The sequence below is a fragment of the Apteryx rowi genome, unplaced genomic scaffold, assembly GCF_003343035.1.
Source record: "Apteryx rowi isolate R43461 unplaced genomic scaffold, aptRow1 scaffold_198, whole genome shotgun sequence".
NCBI classification, from domain to species: domain Eukaryota; kingdom Metazoa; phylum Chordata; class Aves; order Apterygiformes; family Apterygidae; genus Apteryx; species Apteryx rowi.
In genome coordinates this window covers 497,657-519,181 of record NW_020448285.1, presented here as the reverse complement: position 1 = coordinate 519,181, position 21,525 = coordinate 497,657, and the positions used below count along the sequence as shown (strand labels likewise).

Below are 21,525 nucleotides of genomic sequence, written 5' to 3'. Positions count from 1 at the left end.
GAGGGCTTCAAGCATCTGCTCCAAATCAGAGGATCTGAAAACAGCTCTCATATCTCCTACACAAATGTTTCTAGTTCCAGAACCAGTCAGCACAGGAGGAGGCAATATCAGAGCTGCCACCTCCTCTTTATGAATTCTGCTTGTATCTTTTCATGAACTTATCTTCTTCCCAAGTGTATTTTCTTTATTAAAAATAAAAAGTTCAAATGGAAATGAAGATAAGTTATTCTGGAAAAAAGTAAATTTGATTCAGTGGAGACTGATCTAAAGGGATTCTCCTTCTTGCATATATCGCCAGGGAAACAAATCATCAGTTATTTGAACAGCTTTAACTTTTGCCTTGGTTATTTTTAAAAAGTTCATAGAAATCTACTCTACAGAAATTACTTAACATGGTACCAGAGATAGGAAGGAACTGCAGGACATTCTAGTTCTGTTTTCCTAGCTACTTTAACATAAGCCATAAACTAATGCTGGTTGTTGGAAATAATTATATATGATAGAACTACATATTAAGGAAGAGAAATATGATTTAAGGCAGTCGGCCTAAAATTTTCACCTTTTTACTCCCCAAAATTCTCACTGATGTCACAGAGATTTTGAGATCAGTATGTCAAACTATTTCTTTGACATCTATCTCTGTAGTTTCAAAGGAGAACTTAAGCGAAAAACAATACCTGAAAGTATTCCTATTGTTAATATTAAGAAATGATGAGTATGTGATGCTCTAATTCCACAGAAAGGAACTTAAGTTATAATTTATTACAGTGGTATAATGAATCATATTTATGTGACAGTTCTGTATTGCATGTAGCAATGCTATCCATCATAAAGCATTCAAACATACTGCAGTTTTAGTCTTCAGCTCTCCTGTGTGTGGAAGAACTGTTTTCCCAGTTCAGAATCTGCACAGCTTTCTTCTTGGGCCAGAATTCTGCATATAAATAGTTCTTACTATTTCCATGATGTCGATGGTTTCATAGAGTAAATTGTTAGATATGCAGAGGAGAATATGACAGAAATATGTTACTTCAGCCCAGTGTAGCAATTTTTAATAATTGTAATAGTATTTTTAAAATATTTTCATAGTTTATGCATTTGCATTAAATTTTACAAAGATATATTATACATTAGCATGCCGTGTGTTCAGATAGGTGCCTCTTCAGCTGCAATTATGTGGCACAATGATGACATCCAGTGGTTAGAAGGATATTCTTAGCTATGTTTTCTCTAGGGGTGCCAGTTTTGATGCAACTGGAACTTGCTCTTCTCACAGGAAACATTAGACAATTTTGCCTGACTTTCAGCATAATCAATACAGACATGAGGACATCTGTTTGTCATAAAATTATCCTTTAAATTTTTTTTATGATTCTAGTAGCTGATGTGGAATGTTTACACAACAAGGGAAGAGGTAAAACAGGAGGGGAAGAAAAAGCCCCTTCTTTTCTGTATATCTTTATATAAAGTTCAGGCTCTCCTAGTCTTTGGAACAAACCTGCTGGCAAAGTACTGATAGGACAGTACTGCTCACAAACCCTGTAGCAGACATTTATAGCATCCTTGGTTTCCTTTTACTGTGACTATTTTCTGATTAGCCACGTTTTCTAACAGCCAAGCCCTTTATAACCTATGACTTCATAATTTCTCGCATTACTCTTACCTGACATTACTCTTACCTGTTTTAGCATCTTTCCACTCTTCAGATAGAAAAGTTTTTGACTGGATAGTGTACTTAGAAATAGGGCTGTGATTGTCTGTTCCACGACTCCAGGTAAGTGCTACTGCAGTGTCTCTAATTTCTTCTACTCTTATACCACCAGGAGGGCCTGGAGGACCTGAGAAAAAAATTTCGTAATTCAATTCACAAATTACATATTCTAAAAATTAAAATTTCCTAACTTTCCTACTTGTATTGATCAGCTACGACATTTTCCAGTCTCACTTTCTGTTTAAGAATAGATTTGAAAAATATAATTAGTTTTTAATATTCTTCAGAGTGGTTCAGAGGATAACTGCATTTGCAGCTAAAAAATACCAAATGCAACTTCCATGGCTGCTGCCTCAGAAGTAATATTGGGATTTTCTTCAGTAAGAGGTGACACTTTTAACTGTTGCTGATCTTTTTAGAAAATCCAGTGAACTCAGAATCAAAAAAAAATCATAAAATCTTCTTTTCTAAATTCCACCTAATGATGATTTTATCACTAACCCACTTTGATTATACACTTTTGGTGGTCACATATTGGTTTCGACTGAAATTTATATGGAAATAATTAAATGCTTGTGACTTATACATGAGAAAAATCATACCTCGAAAGTATGATACCTTATCCTTCTACCCAGCAAGCAATCCCACTCTAAACCTTAAAAGTATTAAACTTTAGCTTGGTATCTCAAAGAATATATTGTTTAAAAAGAAATAAATATGATCATTTCACGCTGAAGGTACAAGCTGGCAAGAGGACCACTAGCTCTAAAGTACAGCCCATATACTGTGTTAACGCAAAGGTGAACTTGAGCCAATAAGCCCAACTGAAGAGAACTGAATCTCGTCAAGATGAGAATGGATCGAGGCTGGTCTTACACTTCTGAAGTGACGCTCGAACCTGCAAGCAGCAGCCACAGACCCCTCACCTAAGATGGACATCATTACCACTGAGACAGCCCAGTTCTCAAAGAAAAGAGGCAGCCAGAATTGCATTTCATGGGGATCCTAAGTCTCTCAGTATTTATTAAAATTGCTGCAAGTGTACCTCAAGGATCTGACCTCTGTGTGGACTTGGGGGATGAGGGAGTCACTAATTTCTGTGCCATTATTAGGAGAAGGCACTAAATGGGAATAGAGCTCTTCATTTTTTTCAGTAGTAGTATAGTTCCAGGCACAGATACAAAGACAGGCCACTGGAAATATTTAAATAAATGAGGCACTTAAGTGTAGCACCTCCAGAACATGATAGGAGATGGGCAATGATTCTTCAGACTGTAATTCCATTCAAGTCTCAAAAGTGATATCTCCATTAAAAATGGTTCTGTGAGATATTCTATTTCTATTGGGGACAAAAAGAAATGCCTGAAAAGCTTTGCAAATTTTTAATTATCTGGAACCATGTAATGCATCTTTTCAGAGCATAGTGACAAAAAGCTGGTCCTGATTAAATTAAGTAAGTTCACTGATATTAAGTGCAAAAATATTGAAGTTACAACATCCTCAGATGACAGAAATTCAGAATCAGGACACATTGCTATATGCTGCTATATAACATAACAGGAATGTGGGAAAAACATGGTAGCGATCCAGTCCCAAGTACAAATTATGTCTGCTTAGAAATTGTCAACACTACAGAGCATTAGCACTTCAGAACATGTTATACTTGGAGGCAAAAAAAGGAGTAAAATGCTCCAAGGACACAAATTAACACACCCCATTGAAAGTATGCACTGCGACATATCTTGTAGGATATATATCATATGAACAAGCACAGTGTTTTGAGACCACAGCAATACTTAAGGACAGAAGAATGAGTTAGCAATGGAATGGTAACATTAGCTCCAAATGTCCTTGTTTCTATCATTTGAAAACTAGGGTACTTTAAATGTAGGATTAGTTTAATATACAACAATTGAAACAATAAAGCATTACAGAAAATTAGAAGTGGCTGCTTAAAAATATTATACAATGGATAAATTGAAAGATACTTAAAAGCTATTTGGCTGTATATAATGGACACCAACTTAAACTATCTAAGAATTATTTCAGCATCAGGAAAATACACATAATAATCTTCATTGAATTTCAGGAGAGCACATGCTTATTTAGATATCTAAATGTTTGGAATATAATCAGCATCCTGAGTAGACTGTAAGGATTTCATATGATAATTTTCTTTCTTTTTAGTCTCTGTCATTTCTTGATGAGAAATAAAATATTCTAAACAACCAGAAACACTCTGCTTATCTAGATGAAAAACAGCAATGTTTTGCTTTTACCTGGAAAACCTTACCTCTTACAACAAGGTCAGCTGAAGCCGAAGAATTGTCAACAATTGTCTGTGCAGTGCATGTGTATCTTCCAGCGTGCCGCAGCTGAACGTTTTTAATGAGCAGTTCACCATTGGATTTAATCTGTTACAAAAATAGTACTTAATGAAACTGGCAAACATCCCTATATATCTCTGTGCTATCTATCTACACATATGTCCCAACTGATATATAGTGGTTGCTATTTCTAGAAAGCAAGTGTTTTCTTTGAGAACAGATCACCTCAGAGATATATTTGATTTGTATGACAGCTGTGGGAAGCGTCCTGTGTTTCTTGAAGAACTGTTGCTCTTTGCCAGATGTCTTAAAAATAAAAATGCTTTTTCACAAGCCAACATTACTATTTCAATGTTTGAAGCACATTTCTGAACATTAAATTTCATCAAAAATTTTTTGTAAATGGCAGTCAAATGGTTTCTCTATAATAACATTTGCTTTTCTATGCACATTTTTATTATAACCATATCATGGAGTCCTAATAAAGGACCAGAATACTGTTTTGCTTTTTCCCTTGCAAACCTAGAACAGTAAGAAACTTTTTATCACAGAGAGATTACAATCAAAGCCAAAATAAACACCAAATAAAAGACACTAAGACACTACACACATTAAAAGACAGAGACCACAAAGAAACAATAATAATCAACATGTGACCCAGTTTCTTAGAGAAAAGACTAGATTCCATTCTGCAAAATAGTGTTGGTAATGAAAAGGATAACTGCAGTAAATGTAATGGTATGCACTAGTTAAACATACTGACTCACAACCTATTCTCAAATTACTAGTGTTATGGTAAATCAAGTCTAAAAAGAAGGCTGAAGGAGGGTGATGAAGCATATTTGCAATGGGTCGTACAACACTGGAGAAAGTGTGAAGGCGCTTGCTTGAAGACCTCAGTGTGAGAACTGGAGGATGGTTTGAGGGCCCTGCGAGCATCCCCCTCCTGGACGTTTGGCTGCTGGGGCTCAGGGCCAACTCCAACATAGCGCAGCTGGGGGCTGCCCCTTCCTTTGGTGACCCTGGACAGATGGCATGAAGCCAGCACCGCAGGGAGGCCTCGGCCAGGACTGATCCCTCTTCCCATGGGAGCTGCTTTTAAGCTAACCCTTTACTGTTTTGCCCCCGCTGTGTCACAGCCATGCCTGTGCCTGGCCATGGGCCCAACTGATCTGGACCTGGACCCTGACTTCCTGACTGGTCTCTTGGCCTGACCTTGGGCCTGCCTCCTCGCTATGGACTTGCCCGGTGGTCGCTGGGCTGTGTCTGACCCTGGTAACTGTCACTGGACCTGCCCTGCTGACTGTGTCATCCCCCTCAGCTGGCCCTCGCAGCAACCAGTGAAATGGCATCAAGAACTTAAGGGAAACAATTTAATATTGAATAAAAATCACAGAATCATCAACTCAGAAAAATTGAAGTTGGAAGGGACTTGCAGAGATCATCTAGTCCAAACTCCCTGCTCAAAGCACAGTCAATTACAGCAGGCTGTTCAGCCATGTCCAGTTGGGTTTTGAAAATCTTCAAGGACAGAGACTCCACAACCTCTCCGGGCAACCTGTTCCAGTGTTTCACTGCCCTCACAGTAAAAATAGTTTTTTCCTATGTTTAAATGGAATTTCTTGTGTTTCAGTTTGTGCCCATTGCCTCTTGTCCTTTCTCTGGGCCAGAGTCTGGCTCTGTCTGCTTTACTCCCTCCCCTCAGGCATTCATAAGCGTTGATAAGGTCCCCCTGAGCCTTTTCTTCTCCAGGCTAAAGTCCCAGCTCCCTCAGCCTCTCCTCATACAACAGATGCTCCAGTCCTTTAATCATCTTAGCAGCTCTTCACTGGACTTGCTGCAGAATGCCCATGTCTTTTTTGTACTGGGGAAGCCAGGACTGGACCCAGCACTCCCAAGAAGAGTGTTCCTCTCTAGAGAAACTCCAGAGTGTTTCTGGAGAAGGAACTGAGACTGAGAGACACGAATATTAAAAGCGTCTGTTAATGATCAAAGACCTGTAAGTTGACTAGGTAAAAAGCAAAATGTATGTTCTGACAACATGACAAGCTCTTACAGCAAATTTCAAGCTCTTGCTTTGAAGGTACAAAGAGTTAAAACCTCTTAATGGAGCATATGTAAGAATTTTCTACCCCAACTCCACCCCCGAAACATATTCTAGGGTTTAATTATTTTGCAGGAACAAACAAAAAGGAAAAAAAAAACCAACAGCTTTATATGGACACTGGATAGAAAGTGTCTAAATGGTTACATTTGGAGAAAAATATACAGCCATGTTTTCAGATGGCTATAATGCCCGCTATCTGCAGCTGCCTGTGGTCATACAGATATGCAAACTGAGTAAAATATTATTCTCCTATGACACTTCTGCAAACCCACTGAGTAACACTAGATGTACACCTGTAAAACAAAGAGTAGAACACAGACCACTACATATTCCACAGCTATTCTTAATGAAAAACACTTTTTATATTAAGAAATACATTTATACAAATGTTTAAAAATAACACATTTGAAATATTTTATCTATTCTGCAGTTTATTCCAAAAAGGATTACTAGGCTAAACCTCAGGGTTATACATGTGCTAGTCTTCAAAGTATTTTTAAAAAAACTCAGTCATCCTCTCAAAAATATATCTGACTGCTTTTATAAAAGTCAAATTGTTTCAAAACATTAACAGATGGATAAATCAATACCACACTACACCAAAAAGGGCAACATTCACATTTCCTAACTTACTCCACATTGTTTTGAAACTTCATCTTGTTATAAAAAACAAACACTGAAATAGCTCTCTGCAATCCTGAAACCTTCACAAGAAGGAACAAAGGAATTTAGAAGCAAAATGATATGTGAAAAAGAAATTACTGAATTTTTAAGTGTAAGAACTAGTGTTTTCATCACTGAGAACAACAAAAACCTTCAGTACTACATAAAATATTAAGAGATACCATTAATGTCTTTAGACATTTTGAAAGAATGAAATAGAACTAAGTCATCCAGCTTATCTTTCCTGATTGAAAATGAAGGAAAAAATAAAAATAAAGTTTAAATCTTTTTCAAATATTCTGAAGCTACATTGCCAGTTGCAAGTGTCTATATTTGGAGGGAGATTAAAATAGCCAGACGAAACTATCCTTGTCTTTTCCAAACTTGGGTCAGGATTTTGGGTACCAATTGTCAAATTCTGCAGACATAAACTTTCAGCACAAAATGAAATCTATGAAAAACAATTTTTTTTCATCTCTTTAAGAAATTACTGAGATAAAGAGTTGATTGGATAAAAGCAAGAACTCAGCACATAAGGAAAGAGTTCTCAGTTCTGCCTAGCAATATTTCATTTGATTGTCAAGTAATATCAGAGAGAAATGCAGGTTATCCTGTACCAAGTTCATGTGACACAAGTGCTATTGTAATGATCAAATAGATGAGTTGGATCAGTGACCGATCCAGTATATGAATGCTAGTTTTCTTGATCTATTTCTGGAACACTTTTTTCTTTTAACTATTACCAAACTATGTCCACATTAAGACATACATGTATTAGCATGTTTCACTCAAAACTAATATGACAGGCCTTTTAGTTTAATTTGCCAAAGTGAAAGTAGGATACAGACAAGACATGAATCCAGAGCAGCAGCATTTGGTTTTTGTTACATTTTATTCATTCATGAGAATTCCACGGGGATTGCCCTTGAGGACACCATCCTTTGAAAATCTATGGGGATTACTACGTAAAAGAATACAGGCTGGCTGGCTGACTAACCACATGTAAGCCCTTTTCATCTGTCATGGGCTAAGCAATGCTGTCTACAGTGTTCAGTAAGGAAAATCATGTCAGTACTTCAGTGGGAGTAGGGCAAATACCTGCTTCTCTGTCCTCAAAAAAAAAAAAAAGAAAAAAAAACAACAAAGAAGCTGCAGAAGTTCAGACTCCTGGAATTTTCAGTTCCTGGATTTTTGGTTTGTTTGTTTTTGATTTAATAAAAGCGAGAACCAGTTCTCTACTTTAGTACTCTGTATAAACCTTTAGTTTATTAGCACTAATTGCCATTCTAGAAAGAACCATAATGTCTGTGAATCTCTGAGTATTGCTTGCAATTTGATCTGCAAATAAACATAAGCAGGGTTGGTCCAAACCAATAAAGTCTGGAAAATCTGCATAGTTCAGAATACTCATGATGATATTATTACTTCAATACAAATGATTTATAAATCCTTAATAGTCTTAGTAGTCATTAATTCCTATTTTAGCACTTTAATTAAAGCACTTCATTATATTTATTAATCGTGTGCCCATACAGTTGCTAACATTAATTTCCCTTATGGGCACTTGGTTGTGAAAATCTAAATGATGAAAAACAGATGCAAAAATGTAATGTAATGCAAAAATAAACTATCCATAGACATAGTATTGTATCCTGTTGGTTCAGAAGCTCTCCTGGAGCAAGGTTTTAGGCAGTTGGTGATAAAGCTTTCCATACTTCATAAGAAGCCTAGGTTCTTGGTGGCAAAAGAAGAGCTTACAAAGCACATAAAGAACATGGGCATCAGCAGATTCTGTCCACAAATTAGATATGAAAGCACTGTATGTTTTCATTCAAAAACCTCAGCTTGGCTGAGTTAAAAAATGCCTTCCTTAATACAGAGAAAACTGAATCACAGACTGGAAATTGTGATAGAAGTATTCAGGGATGTTCCAAGTGTATCTGTGGTTCACCACTCAGATATTTTTCAAGTTTAAAGCTAAGACTTTCATCATATGAAACCTATATTTATGCTCTAATAGTGATGTCAAAAATAGCACTGCATGATCTGTTTCTAAGATCTCTTCTCTTTTGACACTCACCTTTGCCAGTGCATTAAACTACTAAAAGCTATCAGAAAACGTCTCTATGTGATTGAAAATGAGTCACAGGGACTTAGTCTTTTGACTGAAAGCACTATCCTCTCCTGTCAGGACCTCAGAGACAGTGAAGGACCTTATGTTAGCATGAAGCTAACAAGCCCTTTGTACTAACAGAACTCACTTGGTAGAAATCAATGCAGTTCTATGGTCTGGATCCTATTCGTGGAAGAGCTTATCTCACTTTGTTTCATAAGCCATAGCTGGCATAAAACTGTGGGTAAATAAAAAAAAAAACAGCAGGCTAATGGACAGTCATTCCCACTGAAGAACCTCTTCCTTCAGTGACCTATATTTGTATGTAAAAGAAGTATGGTGCTAATTCTACCCCTGAAATGTGGACTGGGAAATATTTCCAACAAATATATTATTCTTCCCCATTTAACATTCCACTGTGAATGCCTTGGGATACTATGCTTTGTACCGGCGCCCCTGTTATTTCACTTCCAAGAGCAAAAAAAGCTTAGGTACTTGTTCACTTATACTCATGGCTCACGCTCTTATGGCTGATGATGCAAATCCACAATAAACTGCAAGCTACATTTCTATGAGTACCACTGAACACATCTGGCTTTCTGAGCTCCTGCTTATCGAACCAGGCATGGTACATGGATTCTGGCAGTTTGTGAAATCTCAAAAGCACATAAAATTACAGTGAACTGATTTTTAACGGTATTTTCTTCTTCTTTCTAGCACAGTAGTTGGCATATGTCTTATTCCTTCTAAATAGACTACACTTCATTGTGCTGGAAATAGCACTGAGGATTAATAATAGGTTTCCTCAATGACTTCTGTCAGAGCTAACTGCTTGTTGGCTTCACCCTCAGCACTACATCTTCTGCTTTCCTTCCCCTGCTTGCTTTTAATCACTGACTCCATCCTTCTCATTCCATGCTCACTATGTTACCATCAGGCTCTTTCCTCTAAACTTTACCCAAAACCTAGCCAAAATATGTGACTCACTCATGTCTGGAGTGTCTCCCTAATAGGTTAAGGCACTGAAAGAAAATTCTTGAGACAGTGCCTCTGAAGAGTCTTGGGACTCCTTTTCAGAAAAAGCAGTGGCTCAGCTGATCTAGTTGGCCATGCTTTGTGAACGATCATCTGTCCCCAACAAACCATGCTGAATGAGCTCACTATGCCTCTGCTCCCAGGTTTTGTGCCAATCCATACAGCCTCTTCTTCCTCTTCAGTGGGTAACTGAGCTTTGCTATGTACATATTATTTTCTTTCTTCTTCTTCAGTTCTCCTCCTAAACTTTCTGTTGATTTCCTGTCCTATAACTGTAGCTACACTCAATACTCCGTAAGGAGGGTTACTGGGGAAGTGGTTAAGAAAAATTAAAATGAAAAGCTTTCTATCTTTTCTGCTGCAGAAAGCTGTGAACTGCACAAGGAGAGATTTAAGCAGTAAAACTAAGTGTCTATTCAGTAATCTGTTGAAGCAAGAACATACAGTAATACATCTTTGTCTACGACGTCCAGCCAAGGAACTACCATTCTCTGCAAATTATAATATAACTTACAAAAAACAAGCAGATATTAAGCTCTACTTCTCTAATAGGATTTTTATAGTCCAAATTACTCTCTATAGTTTACAAAAACTTCTGTTATACAGAACTTTCCTTTTTGGCAAATGGTGTCTCCATTCTAGGGTTCATCTCACCTAATTTTAGACATCTATAGTGTGGATGTTGGTGTCTGAACTAACCACCTTTTAAAAGCAAACAAACAGGCTCTTCCAGGTGTGATTTACCTTAATGTTAGGTAGCTTTCGCCACTCATCTCCAGGGTATTACGAATGTGGTCCTAGAAGAACATGCAGCTTTCTGTACTTTCTGACTATGGATAAGGTAAGCTGACTCATATTTGCATAAGCAAAAAAAACTTTTCAGAATGCAGTCAAGTCAATGCTGTTGCAGGTTAACTGCACTATGGTTGCAGAGACACCAGAGGTAGTTATGCACAGACAGGACTCAGAAGCAGTATAGCTATTTCAAAGCAGAACAGAGCCCGAGCTAACAAGCCCTGCCAGTTCTGCACTAAACACGTTTGCATGTCTTTGGGGAACATCCCTGAACCTGATAATACTGCAGGACACATGCAAAAGCCTGACTTCATAGAGTCAGCTTGGATTCAGCAGCTCTTAATTCCAGTGCAGGAGCAGTCTTGACACTGAGGTGTGTCAGCACCACCTTAAACAACACTCCTCATTCTGCACGAGCTTTTTAGTTGGATGCAATGCTACACAACACCAGCACCTCTCCAGGCCTGGGAACTCCTCAGCAAAGATTCCCCATCAATTCTGTGGAAAGTCCATCATTACAACTGCTGGTAAGGTAAATAATTTCTAAATGTTGAAAAAAAAAAAAAGATTATGAAATGATTTTCCAGTTTCCCAGAGCATTAAAGTTCCTTTTTTCAGGGAACTTTTTTTTTTCCCCAAAGTTTTATCAAAACAGGAGTGATACTCTTTTTAAAATTCTTTTCTAAAATGACCTCATTCTTGCTGGTACCAGGCTACCTTAGCTCTGTTTTTCAAAGACAAGAGCCTCTGCTTATGGTGGAAGGAGCTGATATTACATAATACAAATGCTGTGCACCACCACATAAAGGTATTGACTGAGCAGAAGACTGCTGCCACCTGCTTTCAACGCTCAATACCATATTTCACACATTTTAGTTAACTATATGTTTTTTTACACAATTATATTAAAATATCACACAACCACACAACAGTTGAAGCCAGAAGGGACATCTGGCAGTCCCTAGTCCTACCTCCCCTCTCAAAACAGGGTCAGCTGGAACAAATTGCTCAGGGCCTTGTCCAGTCCAGACATTTTGAATATCTCTAAGGAAGCAGACTCCACAGCCTTTCTGGGCAACCTGTTCTAGTGTTTGACCACTCTCATAGTAAAAAAAAAAAAGTGTTTTCTTACTTTTACGTCGAATTTCCTGTTTTTCAGTTGGTGCCCATTGCCTGTTGTCCTTTCTCCTCCCACCAGGTATTTATACTCATTGATAAAATCCCCCCAAGCCTTCTCTTCTCCAGGCTAAATAATCCCAGCTCCCTCCAGCTCTCCTCATATGTTACATGCTCCAAAACCTTAATCAACTTAATCTGTTTTTGCTGGTTTTATTTAGTTTTTGCAAAGGGAAAAGGAAATCAACATCTCTAGGAGAACTGCTTTTTCAATAAATTATGATCACAAAGCAGCATTAAGCCTTCTAGCTACTTGATGTAAAAATAAGGGTAACACATTTTGTGGTATGGAAAAAACACATTAGATGCCAAGAACAGAACTTACAAACAAATTCAGGAAAGTACTTAAAATGATCCAGAGAATGCATAATGGGGTGATATAAGCCTGCATTTGGTAGTTATGAAACAGACTCAGGTACCCAAACACAGTTGTTTCTTTATGTTCTTTTGATGATCTCATTGTTAATATGAGACTAGCAAGTAGCCAGTAAAGTGTCTCTATGACAAAGCCATCTTCTTGCCTTGCTGTACCATCATCACCACCGCCTCTTTCTTGGAAATGGCTAAAAGGTCCTTAGATCCACAAACAATCTTCCATATTTTAATTCTTCCAAAAGAAATTTATTTGCCAGGAGGCCAAGTTCCTACATATGTGTACTCCAAGTTAATTTAACTTATTAATGATAAAATGATGATAAAAATATCAATGTTTCAGGTCCGCTGATATTGCTTAACACAACTCATAGCTAACTTCACTTTTCCTTAAATCAAAAAATAATTAACAATGTAGCAAACACAGGAATATTGATAGTTCAGAAAATATTTTAAAGTTTGTGTGCATATCTACATGTGACTAAGGCTATTACAGTCTACATTTGGACTCTTTTTAAGTGTATGTATAAGTTTCTGAGTTTCTGACTGGAATAAGCTAAATTATGGAGTTCCTTTTCCTGACTATCTATACACATGAATTAGTGTGTTTCAAAAGACTGTAAAAGTAGAATCATACATCTTCATTTTCAGATACTTTAGAGAATATTTGGTAAAAAAATCAAAACAATATATTTATTTGCATAGTGCATACTAAATTTTAAATGTATGTTAAAAGTAAGCCTATCAATCTTTAAATATACACAGCAAAAAGCAATTCCATAAATAAGAAATGACAAAACATCAGAGGTTTCCAGATTACTTCAAGCACTATATCTCTAAGGGTCTTGAAAGGATATGTTAATATTTAGCTCCTCAATCAAATAATCAGAGGAACAACCATACATGAAGTTAAACACAATCAATTTAATAGTAAAATTTAGAAGACTCCATTTGACAGCTGTTCCTAAAACTGCATACTAAACAATTACTATTTTTTTTAAATTTTAAATACCACTGTCATATTTGGCCATGTGAAATCAAAACAGCACTGACAAATCTTCTTTTGAGAAATGAGTTACAACACTAATGTAATGCAAATTAGTTTTGCCTTCAGCAATTGATGGAGCTACCAAAGCTTCCATTTAAAGAAAAAAGGCTTATGCAGGTATTCACATGAATTTCATTAGCATTCCATTATGTGTATGTAACAACAATATTAGTATTATTTTGAGAACTGAAGTACTGTGTCTATATCAAATTTCAGTGTGTTAATCTGTTTGTCACTATAAATTAATAGCGATATTATCAGGAAGACAGATGCGGCTTCTTCATCAAGAGGAAATTACAGAGGGTATGAATGATACATCCAGTCATTGTAATATTCATGATGGGATATTTTTTCTTTTATGCTTATAAAGAGCTGTGTGGCAACCGCAGTGCTTCAAGCACAGCAGTTCGGGCTGCTGCTGTCTAATGCACAACAGATCACCCCTTTGCACCTGAGAAAGTCTGAGCAAACCTGCCACTGAGTGACTTGAGCTGAGAACAGCAAGAGGGGTCTAAGATGTAGTTAGGAGAAAATACCTTTGTTCATACAGTTAGGGAAAAAAAAAAAAAAACTTAATGTAAGAATAAGCTAATAAATGAATGAAACAGAAATGTTGAAAGTGCACATTCCTCTTAATTACATCCTATATAAACATTTGTAGTGAATTTCTTACATTTTAAAAAATTCTCCTACGTTCATTATTACTATAATATAAGTGTTGAATCCCAGAATAACGACAAATCTCAAATCCAGAGGTGGAATGCAGTCCTACTGCCCCCTTCTGTACTGACTGATGAAGACTGAGCTGTCTGTGGAAGAGGAACAGAGATTATCTGCACTTGCTTTGCATTTGAAAGCCCAGAAATGAGGCTCAGGAATGTGTATGAAGAAGCTGCCTCTACTTCAGTCATTTACACCTATATTGATTGAGCACAAAAGGAACTCAACAAAACACAAAATAGCCCTCATGAGGATAGAGTTATACACTGACAAATAAATTAACTGATGTTTAGATTTAACCTACTTAACTTTAAGTATCTAAATGAATTAAGAGTTAGTCACCCTTCAACTGCTGCTACATCCTATGGGGTATATCTCAATAATCTATGGGAAAAGGCAGTTATTTCCACCACAAGAATCGACACTTACATGAAGTGAACCACCCTCAGATTTGTGTGTGTCTCTCTCCAGCCCACAGAAATAAGCCAGGCTGATTTGTTTTTTAAAAAACAGCACTTCAGTATAGTGTTTAAAATATTGTGAATTAATCAGAATTTGGGATCAGGAGGTCCAGAACCACTGGCTATCTCTGAAAGATGAAACAGGTGACTGGGGATCTAAATATCAACTTTAGAGAGACTTATGCTTTAGACACTTGCTGAAACCTGTATTTGGCCACCAACTTGTTCACTTGAGTACTATGCTAGAAAGTGCCATAAAACTGGGATTAAATTTCAGAATTAATTTTCTAAATGATTTATCCAATTTCCTTTTATTTTTATTATTAAGAGCAATACCCAAAAGTTTATGCCACTGGAAGAAAAACTTTTGTTCAACACATGATCTATGGATGGAGAAAGTTTAGTCTTTCTTCTCTTGCATTACACAGTCCAGGATAAGCTCAGGTAAAGGCATTTTCGTCTTTCTTACACATCAAAACCAATGATTCATCTACTCTTTCAGTCTGATTTGCTATTTAGTGAAATGTAGCTTCTCTGTGTGACTTCTGTCAAGAGGCTAAAAGCAATCGACTAAATAAAATTTGACAAAAACAGGACTGGTTTAATTTGTTCTTTTACAAGGAATACATTCAATGGAGGGATCTTCTTTACTCTTTCAGCTCTTGTTTTGACTGACAATCAGATTCATTTCTGCTTTTATCTAAAGAAAAAGAATGCCATTATGAGGCTGTTCAAGCTTCTGCAAGGTACTCCCATGCACTGAGTACTACAGAAGTGCAAATTTAAACCTATCAATAGCGGTATGCTTGGCAGCCACAAACAGGAAATTTTCTGGATGGTGTTAGGGTAGATCTACACATTTTGTAATTTCTAAGGCAACACAAAGTACACTTTTCAAATTGCTTAGTACCCTGCTGCTGAGTTTGGACACAGGCTTTGTGATGTTTACTGCCCAAAGGGCTACACGTCTTTGGGCTTCAATGTTTTTCAGCTGGTCTTAGCATACACTACTCCTGGCTTTTTGGACGAGGACTTGCTCTCTCACCGAAAGCGAGCAGTGCGCCTTCTCAGGAACCTTCAGAACAACTCAGCAAATGAGCAGGCTAAGGCAACTCAGTCACCCCAGAGCACTGGTTTGCTCCCAATTAGGCTGAAACAGTTATGCCAGAAATATCTCCTGATGTGGAGATAAACAGATATGGAAAAATAAAGAGAGAAAAAGAATCTCTTGATTCGTGGAAAATCAAATAACACTGCAGGTCTAGGAAAAAGACTTTGTAAGCTGTACTGTTAAGATAGCTAATTTTGAAGGTGGAGCAGAAATTGACCAATGGCCGCATGGTTCTCAGAAGCTACGGATGGCTTCAGCAGCCTCTTCCCTCCAAATACCCGGCTTCTTGGGGGAGCATTAAAATGTGCCGGCTTGAAGATCGAGAGTATAAATTTTACGATACTGAAATTAGAGCTGATCTAAAATACAGTAAAGAGTTTGTATCTATATTTGAGGATTTTTATATCATTTAACCCCAGAACTGCAATATAAATATATATACGTCAGCAACAGCTCTGAGGTTGTTGTTGAGTGTTAGACACCATTAGACACAACCAAGAAGGATTTCTACTCAAGTTTGCTTGCAACTAATCTTGCATAAGTCTGATATAAGACTATAAAGAGATAACCATACATGTGAACACAAAAGGTCTATGATTCCTCTTCCTATGTGCCAAAACAAGCATTTTTGTATTAGCTTGTTTAGCCTTCACACAAACCTTTCTTGCTCAGTATTTACAGACTGTTTGACTCCTACTCACCATCTGGCCTAGTCTTGTGCCAAATTCCAGAAATTTTTTTCAGAAAAACATGGGCAAGTAAAAATGAACCCATATGCATGCATCCTTTCACAAGATAATATGTTACTTGCTTACCAGCTATATTCATTATTCAACATTTGGACCTCAATATTTTTCATTTCAGACACTACAGTCATCAGAATGGGATTCAGCTCAGGTACCAAAATACTTAAGTCAATTCAGATTTCTGAATTCAGGTGTCTACCTGTGAGCATCTTGCATATCTGTCTGTAAGGTGTCTAAATTGTAACTTTATTTTATATGCTTAGCCTACTGCATTTTTCTAGACATAAACCAATACAGTAGAAAAAGTAAAACAGAAAAGACAATTATTCATAATAAAGAAAAGTAGGCTTCCACAAATTAAATAAGATCTATAGTATCTTACCATAACATTCCTTTCATAATGTTCGTGTTCTTTCTCAAAATCTATTACAAAGCCATTTAGAGACCAAATAAATGTGAGGTCCAACGTGGGATCATGGGATGCAATACATTGCATGGTAGCATTCTCTCCAACGGTGACATCAACATTCAGTGGAGCTAAAATAATCCTTGTAGCCTCTGTGAAGTTAACAGCAAACATGGAAAATTCCAATAAATAAATGTTTATCCAAATGTAAGCCCAGACTGATAACTGCTTGATTGTACATGAAACTCTTCCCCCAAACTCTGGTTTGCATGCTATTCATGCAACTACATTTCAAAAGACCAAACTAAAGAGAACAAAGAAAATACTTTTACAACTGAAATGCCTAACTTGTACTTAGTTATTCCTTTAAAATGGCTATGTTTCACTCTCTGGTCCATATTACTGACTATGTAAAACTATTTTTATTCTTTGATAATCTCTCAGGTAGATGATCAATCTTCTGTCAATTATTGTGTTGTTTCCTTTTTTTTAATAATAATATTTCTTATTTTTTAAAACCTGTCTCTTTAACAAATGGGAAGTTCTGCACAGTTGTCAGGCTGAATGTGAGATTTCCATTAGAGCACTGCAGAGACTGAGACTTAACGTATTTAGTGAGAAAAATATTAAGTATATATAACAAACCATGCAGATAGCTACATGAGGAAATGAAAGAGGAAAGAGTAGAAGAAAGAAGAAAAGGAAGAAAGGAAGAAAGGAGAAAGGAAGAAAGCTGTATATGCCCCAGAAATGTTGCTTATCATTACAGAAACAAAAAAAGGCAAAGACTTCATGATGCTTCCTAGACATCTTAGTACGTGCACCTAATTCGTATGGCAAATTAGCAACACTGTTCTGGAAGGGACTCACTGGATCAGTGAGACCTGTTCCTTTGCTGTCAAATACGATCATAAAATAAAAACCCAGAGAGTATCTACTCATCACTTCTTGACATACAATGTCTTTCCCACAGATACGAGAGTGGGAGTAAGATGCTAAAACCTGGAAGATAATGAGCCACAAGAAAAGGGCTATTGCCACTAGTTAAGATCTAGGTTCTAGCAGAGGAATTGCTATGCAAAACTCCCAAATGCTCCCAGGTAGCACACTACACGCCACCACACACAGGACAGCAACAATTCCAAATGAACCCAATATTTCTCGTCAGTCTGACTTGGAGAAAACTCTTCCCTCAGATCCTAGTCTAGCAATCCAAAATCTGTTTAATCCTTAGCATATGAGTATGGCACAAGAACTGGATATCTGAGAATGCAATATCTCATTGTGCATCAGAGCAACCTGTTCACATCTGATCTCTAAATTCCTAGCTACGAGAACAGGCCTTAGGATACCCTGACAGAAGGAGGTATTGCATTCTAACGTCGTGGCTGTATGTTCAGGACTTGGCTCTATCATCAGTAATTTTCTAGAAGTTAACATAAAGTCTTCTATCAGTCTAAGGAGACCCTGAAACAGTGGTCTAGAGGCAGCAAACAAACGGCTTATGGGAAAAATCATCACAGTCTACAGTGCCTGTCAGCTTTAGTTTTAACTTTTCAATTTCCTGTAGTCCTTAGCAATGTCTGAGAAGTTTTACGGGCCACACACAAAGTGTTTGAGAATACCATTTTCAAAGCATTGTTAGTCAGCCATCATCCTTGTCCACAATGTGAAAATAATTCTGAAATATGCCATCTGACCCTTCTGTTTCTGCTGTGAGATCAAGGGAGGCATCTTAGTCTTTCAGTGTTCCCTTTTAGATGAACCACAGCAGAATACTCCAGGATTTAAAAATTCTTTACGACTAGTTTATACAGTTTATAAACACATTTTAAGTGTTTCATCATGAGGCCTTATTATGTCAAAGTTCTTCCTGATTGTTGAAGGTATGGTACAATGGTTAAGGGGCTGTATTTATTTACATCATCTTTCAAAATAATTAAATGGCTGAGTGAAATATTTAGACATATAAAACTGCAAAAGATGACAAAAAGTAACTGCAAACATTAAACAAATCTGATTAATCAAAATAAAATCTTACAATACCCTCTCATTTGATATAATAAAGCAGCCACAAAAATGCTTTCATATGACCTGCTGATATAGATTAATTCTTACATTAGCACATTAATATTGTGGTATTGTGCTGCCACATTCAGCATGATTTTTGGAACAGACTTTAAAAAATACATTTAATAAATGATTCTGCTACTATCAGTGAGACTTTTGGATGCTTGGCAGGCATAACTGTTCATGAATGCCATATTTCCTCTCTGTGTTCAACGGATATTTAATTATTTGACATCATATTTAAAATACACAACTAAGGATATCAGTATTTAATTGTTAAATATTAATATCCCCAAAAGAAGGGAATAGAGTAGTGCAATTATATGACTATATGCCCCTGCCTCACAAATATAATGGATGTTAATTTAACTGCAATGCTTTCAGTCTTGCAAGTCTCAGCTCTCCCCATAAAAAAAAAAAAAGAGAGAAAAATTAAAGAAGGACAATAAGAGTCCCATTGCTCTGAGTCATGGCCCCAGAATCATGGCTTCATTCCTCTGTTAGAGCTACGCTACCAACCTGAGTGATTGCATCAAAATGTGCTATCTGAATTGATGGATCAGATTTTATAATCTCTTACAGAAGAATAAACACTTAAAACTGAGATACAGTCTCTGAATTGGTGCAAACATACACAGTTTCTATTGAGATGTATGCTTTAAAAGCCACAATTCATCCTTTAATGAGCAACTAAATTAGAAAAGAAAGATATAAAATGGCTCACAGAAGTAGTGCAATGCTGGAACAAAACGTAGTGATTTTGAATTAAGGGATACTTTCTGAAACAAATTAATTTAGAAGTTTACCTGTCATTTCTAGAGTACCAGTGCTATTAGCTTTTCCTCGATTATTTTCTGCAAAACATGTGTAGCGACCTTCATCCAGCTTTGTGATATTGATAATTTCCAGGCTCCCATCATCCCAAATACGTATGCTATCAAAAATGTAAAAAATACAGCAAGGGAAGTTAGGTATTTATATCAGAAAGGAATACTTTCAGTAGCAATTGTAATAAGTTAGAAGATCACAAATATCTTTTGGAAGCTGATGTCTAACTGTTGCATTTATAAACACTCCTGTAGTCAGAAGCATTTAAATAGATTGTGGTATGGTTAGATGGCTCACATTGTTGGAGCAAGGGGCATTTTCATTTTTTAATAGTCATTCATATATTTTTCTTATAATTTTGTGACACAATTCAATTCTGAAATATGAACAACACACCAAATATACCTGTTAAAGTTGTATGTTATCAGCTTTTTGCATCTACACTGCTAGTAACATTTTGGCCTATTGTTTTCCTGAAATTACACATCTAAATTAATTCTGAGCAGTGGCTTCCAATATTATAACATACAAAAATGAATTACAATATGGTTTAGGAGAAAACCATTATGTTAATTTTCATTGAGGACTTAATGCTAAAAGTGAAATCTTGCATACCTGTGATGAAAAGAAATGTTATAATGAAATGAATCTCCTAGACTTCTCCCACCACAATCCCTTTTCAAAACCATATTCTGATATCAATTTCAGTGCCTTTCTTCAAGTAATAACAAGTTTATGGTTTAGATGAGGGTATCAGATGTTATCTTATTATTATATAACATATATTATTATATAACATCATATAACTTTATATAACACAACTAATATATATGTTTGCTAACATTAGCAAAAATGTACTGTAGTATTGCTTAGAGACTTCCCTCAGGGACCAGGGCAGTGGCACAGTAGGGAATAAAGTCAGGTAAACTGAATCCTAATTCAAGCATCATAGAGATTATTGGCTTCTCATAAACACTTAAACCAACCACACTTACCCAGTTTCTTATCTACTAATACACCGCTGGACTGGGGTTCCTCTTCCTAAGATGTTGCACAAATAAGAGCAACAAATGCTGTATGCACAGACAAGTCACATTTTATCATGTGACTGTTCCCTCTAAAATGCATGAATAAGCTTTGGAATGGGAATTGAAATTCAGGTCTCCTCCTCCCCAGTGGGGGCATTCATCACCAGGTCACAGAGTAACTTGCAGTCACAGTCGCAGTCTGGAATATCAGAGTCTCTTCTGCTAAACAACTGGTTTGAGACAAGAGACGGAGAGGGCTCCCCACTAGCTCAGAACAAGACTTTGGCTTGGCAAAACGCTCTGGTACTCTTTCGTGAAAAGAAGTAGGTTTGCATTTCAAAAAAAGAAGCCAACCAGGTTTATTCCGTATTGGGGAAGGACTTCCTACCATCTGAAGGAGCAGAGCTTAAAGCATCTCCAATCCCTCACATTTTGCTATTGACTACCTTGGTGGTTAGAGGGCAGAAAGTTTTAGATCTCATTCTTAAGCATCCAGCTATTCCAGTGCAATTGTATAAGGCTTCTGGGCACTTAACATGGACTTCTGGGTTCTGTGCTGAGACTAACTGCTTAAAATATAGGCATTATTCTAGGATCATGCCTAGTATTTTAAAAAAACCTCTCAGTTGTGTCAGACACAGAGCAGAGACAGCAGGGGAGCTAAGGACTGTTCCTTAGGGGTTTGGTGAGATTTACTAATAAAATCAATTCCTTACACGTCCTGAATTGACTGTTAGAATCATAATGAAATAATTTTAGTCAATTCCTTGGGCAATCATGTGGAACAAACATTATAATTTAGTATTAA

General features: G+C 36.8%; 1 protein-coding gene across 1 annotated transcript in view; it reads right to left on the bottom strand.

The window, feature by feature from the left end:
- The window catches only part of CNTN1 (contactin 1), an 85,856-nt gene that overhangs the window by 45,181 nt on the left and 19,150 nt on the right, over positions 1–21,525 (bottom strand). Inside the window, exons 11-15 of the mRNA XM_026062998.1 lie at positions 19,668–19,795; positions 16,768–16,943; positions 6,784–6,801; positions 4,005–4,125; positions 1,680–1,838 (exon numbers count right to left, since the gene is read on the bottom strand). Coding sequence (XP_025918783.1) covers positions 1,680–1,838; positions 4,005–4,125; positions 6,784–6,801; positions 16,768–16,943; positions 19,668–19,795 — 602 coding nt within the window. The remainder of the gene's footprint in view (positions 1–1,679; positions 1,839–4,004; positions 4,126–6,783; positions 6,802–16,767; positions 16,944–19,667; positions 19,796–21,525) is intronic.